This window comes from Physeter macrocephalus, chromosome 11 (genome assembly GCF_002837175.3).
Source record: "Physeter macrocephalus isolate SW-GA chromosome 11, ASM283717v5, whole genome shotgun sequence".
Classification (NCBI taxonomy): domain Eukaryota; kingdom Metazoa; phylum Chordata; class Mammalia; order Artiodactyla; family Physeteridae; genus Physeter; species Physeter macrocephalus.
Window position 1 is genome coordinate 97,767,468 of NC_041224.1, and position 11,964 is coordinate 97,779,431.

The 11,964-nt window shown below is 36.8% G+C and overlaps 1 protein-coding gene across 1 annotated transcript in view; it reads right to left on the reverse strand.

Annotated features, from left to right (window-relative positions):
* Positions 1–11,964, reverse strand: part of RAD51 (RAD51 recombinase) — a 68,660-nt gene that overhangs the window by 47,277 nt on the left and 9,419 nt on the right. The window contains exon 3 of the mRNA XM_024115911.3: positions 11,141–11,278. Within this exon, the coding sequence (XP_023971679.1) occupies positions 11,141–11,278 (138 nt within the window). The remainder of the gene's footprint in view (positions 1–11,140; positions 11,279–11,964) is intronic.

The following is an 11,964-nucleotide window of genomic DNA, read 5'->3' on the forward strand; positions in this document are numbered from 1 at the left end:
AAAAAAAAAAAAAAAAAAAAAAAAAGTGAAGGAAAAAAACCAAACTCATAGAGGATGTTTTCCCTTCTTGTCATTTTAACCCCGACATTTTCTAGTCTATGAGCTCTTAAAGGAACAGATTATAACCAAATTGAAATTTGAAGTAAAAACCATGCCAACTGCCTAATCTGGCAGAACTTGACTTCTATTCTTTTGTTTATATAATAAGCTTGCTTTCATCTGTCTTAAATCTGTAGGAGTTTTCAATGTCTGACAAGGAGTTTTTTATGTCTGACAAGGCATAAGCAAAGGTCAGGATTTGTTCAGTCACAAAAACTGATGCCCAGTAATCAACAACATATAGACTTTAGGGACACCTACTGGCTTAATATCACAATCTTTCAAAGAGTTATTAGGTATTCAGAATTCTTACTTATTCAATTAAGTCACCACTTCAACAAATTTATTTATTTGAGCAATCCAATAAATGACAACTTCATACTTCATGGATGGCAACATCTTTAAGGGTTTAAATTAAGAATTACTTATAATTTTTGAGCCCACTGAATTAATACTATAAAATAACAGTGCTTAAAAATTCAAAGCTCTTAGTATAATACACAATAAAACAGAATTTACTGGGTTGTATATATATTATTGTATGAGATATTAAATAAATCTCAGATATTGTCCATCTGACTAGGTTATGTGGCAGAACTACATGCACTGAAGCTGTAGGATGCATTTTTTGAAGATTCTTTAGCGTTTGAAGATTATTTTTCATAGAAAATTTCTGTATAACTATAACAGTAGTCAACACAAACTATAAATATATAATTTTATAAATTAAATACTTGCTTTACACTACAGAAAACTCCAAGAGTAAAGATAATCAAACTCTGTAACAACATACAAGCGTACATCATTTTATTGCCCTTCATTTTATTGTGCTTCACAGATACTGCGTTTTACAAATTGAAGGTTTGTGGCAACCCTGCGTTGAGCAAGTCTATATGCACCATTTTTCCAAAAGCATTTGCTCTCTTCATGTCTCTGTGTCACATTTTGGTAATTATCACAGTATTTCAAACTTTTTCATTATTATTACATTTGTAATGGTGATCTGTGGTCAGTGGTCTTTGATGTTACAATAATTGTTTTGGGGTGCCAAAAACCATGCCTATATAAGACTGAACTTAATTGATAAATGTTGTGTGTTCTGACTGCTCCACCCACTGGCAATTCCCCCATCTCTCCCTCTCCTCAGGCCTCCCTATTCCTTGAGACACAACAATATTGAAATTAGGCCAATTAATAACCCTACAGTGGCCTCTAAGTGAAGTTAGAGGAGGAAAGGAGTGAAGTTGCACATCTCTCGCTTTAAATAAAAAACTACAAATGATTAAGCTTGGTGAGGAAGGCATGTCGAAAGCTGAAATAGGCTGAAAGCGAGGCATCCTGTGCTAAACCGTTAGCCAAGTTATGAATGCAAAGGAAGTTCTTTCAGGAAATTAAAAGTGCTACTCCAGTGAACATATGAATGGTAAGAAAGAGAAACAGCCTTACTGCTGACGTGGAAAAAATTTTAGTAGTTTGGGTAGAAGATCAAAGCAGCTACAACATTCCCTTTAGCCAAAGCCTAATCCAGAGCAAGGCCCTACTCTCTTCAATTCAGTGAAGGCTGAGGGAGGTGAGGAAGCCGCAGAAGAGAAGTGTGAAGCTAGCAGAGGTTGGTTCATGAGGTTTAAGGAAAGAAGCCATCTCCATAACATTCAAGAGCAAGGTGAAGCAGCAAGTGCTGATGTAGAAGCTGCAGCAAGTTGTCCACAAGATCTAGCTAAGATAATGAATGAATCTGGCTATGCTAAACAACAGACTTTCAATGTAGATGAAATGGTCTTATATTGGAAGAAGCCATTGAGGACTTTCATAGCTACAGAAGAGAAGTCAATGCCTGGCTTCAAAGTTTCAATGGACCAGTTGACTCTCTTTTTAGGGGCTAATGCCACTGGTGACTGTAAGTTGAAGCCAATGTTCATTTACCATTCTGAAAATCCTAGGGCCCTTAAGAATTATGCTAAATCTATTCTGCTTGTGCTCTATAAATGCAATGACAAAGTCTGGATGATGGCACATCGGTTTACAACATGGTTTACTGAATATCTTAAACCCACTTAGAGACCTACTGCTTAGAAAAAAGATTCCTTTCAAATTTTATTGCTCATTGACAATGTACCAGGTCACCCAAGAGCTCTGATGGAGATGTACAATGAGATTTAATGTTGTTTTCATGCCTGCTAACACAACATCCATTCTGCATCCTGTGGATCAAGGAGTAATTTCACCTTTCAAGTCTTACTATTTAAGAAATACACCTTGTAAGGCTATAGTAGCCATAGACAGTGATTCCTCTGATGGATCTGATGGCAAAGTCAGTTGAAAACCTTTTGAAAAGGATTCACTAATCTAGATGCCATTAAGAACATTCGTTAAAAAAAAAAAGTATATATATAAACAACAACAACATTCGTGGTCATGGGAAAAGATCAAAATATCATTAAACAGGAGTCTGGAAGAAGTTGATTCTCACCCTCATGGGTGACTCTAACAGGTTCAAGACTTCAACAGAGGAAGTAAATACAGGATGTGGTGGAAATAACAAAAGTGAGACAGGCTGGGACCTGGGACCCTTTGCTGCAGTGCTGCAATGCTTGCACCTGGACACACCTCTCCTTGAGCAACAAAATACAAAGAAACTGTATGGGACAAAAAATAACTGTCTGCGTGCGCAATTAGGGCAAATTCTGGACAAAACATACAAAGAGACCAAAAAACCCAACTGTCACTTTTGAAGAGCCTGGAGCAAAAGGAAGGTACTGCCATGCCCCCTACACAAAACACGGACTAAGGGATGAGCACACCACCTAAGCCACCCCTCCAGCCCAATGCCTGGACACACCCCTACCCTCACCCCACGTAAAGAACAAGCTCTCCCCCACTCAGGGAGCAAGCAAAGGAACCTGTTGTTTGTTCTCGCTCCCCGCTGCTGCAGCAGGGGCCCCAATAAAGCCTTCCCTGAATTTCTTGTCTGGCCTCTGATCAATTTCCATTGATTAAGAAGGCCAAGAACCCTGGTCGGTAACAAAAGAATGAGAAGTAGAGCCTGAAGGTGTGGCTGAAATGCTGCAATGTCATGATAAAACTTTCATGGATGAGGAGTTTCTTCTTATGGATAAGCAAAGAGAGGTTTCTTAATATAGAATCTACTCCTGGTAAAGATGCTGTGAAGACCCTGGTGAAATGACAACAAAAGATTTAGAACATGACATAAACTTGGTTGATAAAGCAGTGCCAGGGTCGAGAGGATTGATACCAATTTTGGAAAAATTTCTACTGTGGGTAAAATGCTATCAAATAGCACTGCATATTACAGAGAAATCATTCCTGAAAGGAAGAGTCAATCTACATGGCAAACTTCACTGTTGTCTTATTTTAAGAAATTGCTGCAGCCCCGCAAGCCTTCAGCAACCACCACCCAGATCAGTCAGCAGCCATTGACATGGAGGCAAGACCCTCACCAGCAAAAAGATTACAAATCACTGAAGGCTCAGATGATGGTTAGCATTTTCTAGTAATGAAATATTTTTAAATTAAGGTATGTACATTGTTTTTGTAGACATAATACTATTGTATACTTAACAGACTACAGAACAGTATAAACACAACTTATATGCACTGTGAAACAACAAAATTCGTGGCACTTTACTGCAATATTTGCTTTATTATGGTGGTCTGGAACCTAACCTGCTATCATCTCCAAGGTATAGCCTGTAAATACCAAAGGATAAGTGCATAAAATAAAATGTAATCACAAGGTATTATGAGTGCTAAAGGAATATATGAAGCAAGAAAAATGAATAGTAGCCATAAGACTTTGGAGGGAAATAAGAAAGGATCACAGTATATCAGGATGAAAATAATTGGATTCTAGTCTTAGTTCTGTGATTAACTGCATGACCTTGGATAAATAATTGAATCACTGTGCCTAAGTTTCCTTATCTGTAAGACAGAGATAATACTGGTCCGTCCTATCTTTCCCAGTGTCATTATGAAGACTAAGTGAGAACACTGTATATATGAAAGGAATGGGATTTCAAAGTTAAAGTGCTATAAGGGAACTCTACTCAATATTCTATAATAACCTATATGGAAAAAGAATATGAAAGAGTGGATATATGTATATGTATATGAATCACTTAGCTGTACACCTGAAACTAACACAACATTGTAAATCAACTATATTTAAAGGAGATTTATAGCTGTAAATGCCTATATTAGAGAGATCTTAAATCAGTAACCTAACCTTCCCACCTTAAGTTACTGAAGAAAGAGCAAACTAAACATAAAGCAAGAAGGAGGAAGATAAAATTTGAGTAGAAACTAGTGAAATAGAGAATAGAAATAGAGAAAAATCATTGAAACCAGAAGTCGGTTCCTTGAAAAAATAAGCAAAATTGATTAAAAAAGACTCAAATCACTAAAATCAGAAGTGAAAGAGGGGACATTACTACCAACATTACAAAAATAAATATATGCCAACAGATTAGATAACTTATAAGAAATACAGAAATCCCTAGAAAGACACAAACTATCAAAACTCACTGAAGTAGAAAAAAGAATCCAAGTCCAGGCCCCAAATGATTAGCTGAGCCTGAACCTAAATTCAGTAAAATAAATTGTTTGAGTCGGAAGGAAGGAAGGAAGGAAGTGAGGTAGGGAGGGAGGGAGGAGAAAATCTGGATAGATCTATAGCAAGTAGAGATTAAACTTGTAATTTAAAAACTTTCCACAAAGGGAAAAAACCAATAAATAGCTGAATCATGGGTTTGCATTATTCTCTAAACTTCTCTATATGCTTAATACTTCACTTGAAAACTCCTTACAATGTTTATATTATAGTTATTGCAGAACCACATGGTGTGCTAGAAATACAATTCTTTCACTAAGGTTCCAATGTTAACAACCGATGTCTCTCAAAGGTTTCTGTCAAATTCAAATGAATTCTTTTTTATATGCCGCTAGTTTCAAAATCATGCTCCATTTTACCTTGATTTTATATCTGAGGCATGTCTTTCTCTAGTATTCTCTGACTTATCATTTCTTAATTTTCCAGCCTCTCAATCTTACTATGTATTCTGCTAATCCTTTTTTCCCCTGAAGATATCCTTTTCTTCTGCAAACGGGGCTATCTGCTCTCCAGGCTATCTACTGTCCTGGGCTTTCCTTCACTGACTATTTGAGTTGGAGTCTCTCCAACCTAGATCCTATGTTTCCTGCCCTCATTTTAGTAAAGTATATCCTCAAGTAACTTCCTAAGAAAGAACAGGATGAGAGAAAAATGTTCTGAATTCTTGTATTTCTGAAAATGTTGTATTCTGCCCTCACACTGGGTGAATAATATTGCTACAAATAGAATTCTAGGTTTAAAATTATTTACCCTCAGAATTTTGAAGGCACTGCTCTACTAGCTTCTACCATCCAGATTTCTAATAAGAAATGTGCTATCTTTTTGATTTTTGTTCCTTTAGACGTCACTTACATTGTTCTCTCTGAAATCTTTCAGAATCTTCTCCTTATAATTGGTATACTGAAAATTTCACACTGAGGAGTCTAGGTGTGCATCTTTGACACTGTGTGTGGGGCCTTAGACTCCTGCTTCCCTTTAGCTCTGGGAAATCTTGTATTTCTTTGAGAATTTTCTTTCCTTCTTTTTTCCTTATAACTTTTACTCATCTTCAGGATGAATGAAAATGAATGAAAATTAGAAAATAAAAATACTAGAGAGAGGGGAGAAGAACTATAAACCAATATTTAACTCTAGTTAATATATGCTAAAATATTTAGGGGGAAATGTACTGACATCTACAACTGTCTTCGAAAAGCATAAAAAAAAATCCCAGATGGACTGATGGCTGGATAGAGAGATAAACAGATGATAAAGCAAGTATATTAAAATGTTAATAGCAGTGTCTAGGTAGTGGATAAATAAGTGTTCATTGTAACAATCTTTCAACTTTGCAGTAAGTTCAAAAATTTTAATCAAAAATGTGAAGGAAAGGGCTTCCCTGGTGGCACAGTGGTTGAGAGTCCGCCTGCCGATGCAGGGGATATGGGTTCATGCCCCGGTCCAGAACTTGACTTCTATTCTTTTGTTTATATAATAAGCTTGCTTTCATCTGTCTTAAATCTGTAGGAGTTTTCAATGTCTGACAAGGAGTTTTTTATGTCTGACAAGGCATAAGCAAAGGTCAGGATTTGTTCAGTCACAAAAACTGATGCCCAGTAATCAACAACATATAGACTTTAGGGACACCTACTGGCTTAATATCACAATCTTTCAAAGAGTTATTAGGTATTCAGAATTCTTACTTATTCAATTAAGTCACCACTTCAACAAATTTATTTATTTGAGCAATCCAATAAATGACAACTTCATACTTCATGGATGGCAACATCTTTAAGGGTTTAAATTAAGAATTACTTATAATTTTTGAGCCCACTGAATTAATACTATAAAATAACAGTGCTTAAAAATTCAAAGCTCTTAGTATAATACACAATAAAACAGAATTTACTGGGTTGTATATATATTATTGTATGAGATATTAAATAAATCTCAGATATTGTCCATCTGACTAGGTTATGTGGCAGAACTACATGCACTGAAGCTGTAGGATGCATTTTTTGAAGATTCTTTAGCGTTTGAAGATTATTTTTCATAGAAAATTTCTGTATAACTATAACAGTAGTCAACACAAACTATAAATATATAATTTTATAAATTAAATACTTGCTTTACACTACAGAAAACTCCAAGAGTAAAGATAATCAAACTCTGTAACAACATACAAGCGTACATCATTTTATTGCCCTTCATTTTATTGTGCTTCACAGATACTGCGTTTTACAAATTGAAGGTTTGTGGCAACCCTGCGTTGAGCAAGTCTATATGCACCATTTTTCCAAAAGCATTTGCTCTCTTCATGTCTCTGTGTCACATTTTGGTAATTATCACAGTATTTCAAACTTTTTCATTATTATTACATTTGTAATGGTGATCTGTGGTCAGTGGTCTTTGATGTTACAATAATTGTTTTGGGGTGCCAAAAACCATGCCTATATAAGACTGAACTTAATTGATAAATGTTGTGTGTTCTGACTGCTCCACCCACTGGCAATTCCCCCATCTCTCCCTCTCCTCAGGCCTCCCTATTCCTTGAGACACAACAATATTGAAATTAGGCCAATTAATAACCCTACAGTGGCCTCTAAGTGAAGTTAGAGGAGGAAAGGAGTGAAGTTGCACATCTCTCGCTTTAAATAAAAAACTACAAATGATTAAGCTTGGTGAGGAAGGCATGTCGAAAGCTGAAATAGGCTGAAAGCGAGGCATCCTGTGCTAAACCGTTAGCCAAGTTATGAATGCAAAGGAAGTTCTTTCAGGAAATTAAAAGTGCTACTCCAGTGAACATATGAATGGTAAGAAAGAGAAACAGCCTTACTGCTGACGTGGAAAAAATTTTAGTAGTTTGGGTAGAAGATCAAAGCAGCTACAACATTCCCTTTAGCCAAAGCCTAATCCAGAGCAAGGCCCTACTCTCTTCAATTCAGTGAAGGCTGAGGGAGGTGAGGAAGCCGCAGAAGAGAAGTGTGAAGCTAGCAGAGGTTGGTTCATGAGGTTTAAGGAAAGAAGCCATCTCCATAACATTCAAGAGCAAGGTGAAGCAGCAAGTGCTGATGTAGAAGCTGCAGCAAGTTGTCCACAAGATCTAGCTAAGATAATGAATGAATCTGGCTATGCTAAACAACAGACTTTCAATGTAGATGAAATGGTCTTATATTGGAAGAAGCCATTGAGGACTTTCATAGCTACAGAAGAGAAGTCAATGCCTGGCTTCAAAGTTTCAATGGACCAGTTGACTCTCTTTTTAGGGGCTAATGCCACTGGTGACTGTAAGTTGAAGCCAATGTTCATTTACCATTCTGAAAATCCTAGGGCCCTTAAGAATTATGCTAAATCTATTCTGCTTGTGCTCTATAAATGCAATGACAAAGTCTGGATGATGGCACATCGGTTTACAACATGGTTTACTGAATATCTTAAACCCACTTAGAGACCTACTGCTTAGAAAAAAGATTCCTTTCAAATTTTATTGCTCATTGACAATGTACCAGGTCACCCAAGAGCTCTGATGGAGATGTACAATGAGATTTAATGTTGTTTTCATGCCTGCTAACACAACATCCATTCTGCATCCTGTGGATCAAGGAGTAATTTCACCTTTCAAGTCTTACTATTTAAGAAATACACCTTGTAAGGCTATAGTAGCCATAGACAGTGATTCCTCTGATGGATCTGATGGCAAAGTCAGTTGAAAACCTTTTGAAAAGGATTCACTAATCTAGATGCCATTAAGAACATTCGTTAAAAAAAAAAAGTATATATATAAACAACAACAACATTCGTGGTCATGGGAAAAGATCAAAATATCATTAAACAGGAGTCTGGAAGAAGTTGATTCTCACCCTCATGGGTGACTCTAACAGGTTCAAGACTTCAACAGAGGAAGTAAATACAGGATGTGGTGGAAATAACAAAAGTGAGACAGGCTGGGACCTGGGACCCTTTGCTGCAGTGCTGCAATGCTTGCACCTGGACACACCTCTCCTTGAGCAACAAAATACAAAGAAACTGTATGGGACAAAAAATAACTGTCTGCGTGCGCAATTAGGGCAAATTCTGGACAAAACATACAAAGAGACCAAAAAACCCAACTGTCACTTTTGAAGAGCCTGGAGCAAAAGGAAGGTACTGCCATGCCCCCTACACAAAACACGGACTAAGGGATGAGCACACCACCTAAGCCACCCCTCCAGCCCAATGCCTGGACACACCCCTACCCTCACCCCACGTAAAGAACAAGCTCTCCCCCACTCAGGGAGCAAGCAAAGGAACCTGTTGTTTGTTCTCGCTCCCCGCTGCTGCAGCAGGGGCCCCAATAAAGCCTTCCCTGAATTTCTTGTCTGGCCTCTGATCAATTTCCATTGATTAAGAAGGCCAAGAACCCTGGTCGGTAACAAAAGAATGAGAAGTAGAGCCTGAAGGTGTGGCTGAAATGCTGCAATGTCATGATAAAACTTTCATGGATGAGGAGTTTCTTCTTATGGATAAGCAAAGAGAGGTTTCTTAATATAGAATCTACTCCTGGTAAAGATGCTGTGAAGACCCTGGTGAAATGACAACAAAAGATTTAGAACATGACATAAACTTGGTTGATAAAGCAGTGCCAGGGTCGAGAGGATTGATACCAATTTTGGAAAAATTTCTACTGTGGGTAAAATGCTATCAAATAGCACTGCATATTACAGAGAAATCATTCCTGAAAGGAAGAGTCAATCTACATGGCAAACTTCACTGTTGTCTTATTTTAAGAAATTGCTGCAGCCCCGCAAGCCTTCAGCAACCACCACCCAGATCAGTCAGCAGCCATTGACATGGAGGCAAGACCCTCACCAGCAAAAAGATTACAAATCACTGAAGGCTCAGATGATGGTTAGCATTTTCTAGTAATGAAATATTTTTAAATTAAGGTATGTACATTGTTTTTGTAGACATAATACTATTGTATACTTAACAGACTACAGAACAGTATAAACACAACTTATATGCACTGTGAAACAACAAAATTCGTGGCACTTTACTGCAATATTTGCTTTATTATGGTGGTCTGGAACCTAACCTGCTATCATCTCCAAGGTATAGCCTGTAAATACCAAAGGATAAGTGCATAAAATAAAATGTAATCACAAGGTATTATGAGTGCTAAAGGAATATATGAAGCAAGAAAAATGAATAGTAGCCATAAGACTTTGGAGGGAAATAAGAAAGGATCACAGTATATCAGGATGAAAATAATTGGATTCTAGTCTTAGTTCTGTGATTAACTGCATGACCTTGGATAAATAATTGAATCACTGTGCCTAAGTTTCCTTATCTGTAAGACAGAGATAATACTGGTCCGTCCTATCTTTCCCAGTGTCATTATGAAGACTAAGTGAGAACACTGTATATATGAAAGGAATGGGATTTCAAAGTTAAAGTGCTATAAGGGAACTCTACTCAATATTCTATAATAACCTATATGGAAAAAGAATATGAAAGAGTGGATATATGTATATGTATATGAATCACTTAGCTGTACACCTGAAACTAACACAACATTGTAAATCAACTATATGCCAATATAAAATAAAAATTCAATTAAAAAAAGGTTTAAAAAAGTTAAAGTGCTATATAATATAAAGAGTTATTAAGTTACTACCTCATTTAGGTTAAGCCAGTGAAATCACTTTTATGTCATTTATTTAGGTTAAAAAAAACAAGCGTATGATTCATAATCATTTTTTTCTTATTATTAAAGAATCTTGCTTATGACTAGTTGACTAACAGATTATACACTCAGAGCCTAATTAACATGACTTTAATATTCAAGCAATAAAAACAGCTTTTCTATTTAAAGTAATACATGTTTATCATAGAAACTGTAAAACTTCAGAAAATTGAGGCAAAAATAAAAATTGCTCACATTCTCACCATCCAGAAACAATGTTAGTATTTTAGTGTATCTACCCCCAGTGTATGTACTATACATATATTAAAACACACATTTTTAAAAACAAAAACATATATGCACACAAACATGTTTTGTTAACCTGCTTTCTTATATCAGTAATATTTTCCTATGTCAATGGATATTCTTCAAAACTATTTTTTGTGGCTGCATACTAATGAGTATATTTCTAGGGCATGAAATCATAATATCCAGAACGATAAGGTACATACCACTCACTGCTGGTGGGAGTGCAAACTGGTAGTCACTTTAGCAGTATTTATGTCATAACCCGTGATACTGCAATTCCCTAAGAAAATTCCCAATTTATGCAAGGAGGCACATACAAAGATAATCAACTGGTAATGCAGTCACTTCTGGAAAGGGAAAGAGGGTGACACAGGAGGGGTGGAAGGAGGAAGACCGTAGCCTTTCACTGTACACCCTTTCGTACCACTACTGCCTCCCTCGGTCACATAAACGGTACTTACCAGAATTTTATCAGCTTTGGCTTCACTAATCCCCTTAATATTTATTAGCTCCTTCTTTGGTGCATAGGCAACAGCCTCCACAGTATGGAATCCAGCTTCTTCCAATTTCTTCACATCATTGGCATGTATGCCACATTGCTGCAAGTGAAGAAAACCATGGATAAATTTAAGCTTTGGTTCCCTCATCTATCTAATGTGGTTATTTGTCCTACCTATTTCACAGAGCTCTTTTTAACTGTGATATTATATGCAAAAGCTTTGAAAAGTATGACCTAAAATGTGAGGTATTTAAAAACAAATTATCAACCTATTCATTATCAAAACCAGTGGGTTTTTTTTTGAATTTTATTTATTTTTTATACAGCAGGTTCTTATTAGTTATCTATTTTATACATATTAGTGTATATATGTCAATACGAATCTCCCAATTCATCCCACCACCACCACCACCACTACCACTTTTCCCCCTTGGTGTCCATGTTAGTTCTCTACACCTGTATGACAGTCCCTAGGATCCATCCATGTCTCTACAAATGACCCAATTTCATTCCTTTTTATGGCTGAGTAATATTCCATTGTATATATGTACCACATATTTTTCTTTTTTTTAATTAAAAAAATTCTTTTAACTTTATCTTTGGCTGCGATGGGTCTTCGTTGCTGTGCGTGGGCTTTTCTCTGGTTGCGGCGAGCGGGGGCTACTCTTCGTTGTGGTGCACAGGCTCCTCATGGCTTCTCTTGTTGTGGAGCATGGGCTCTAGGCACACAGGCTTCAGTAGTTGTGGCACACGGGCTCAGTAGTTGTGGCTCCTGGGCTCTAGAGC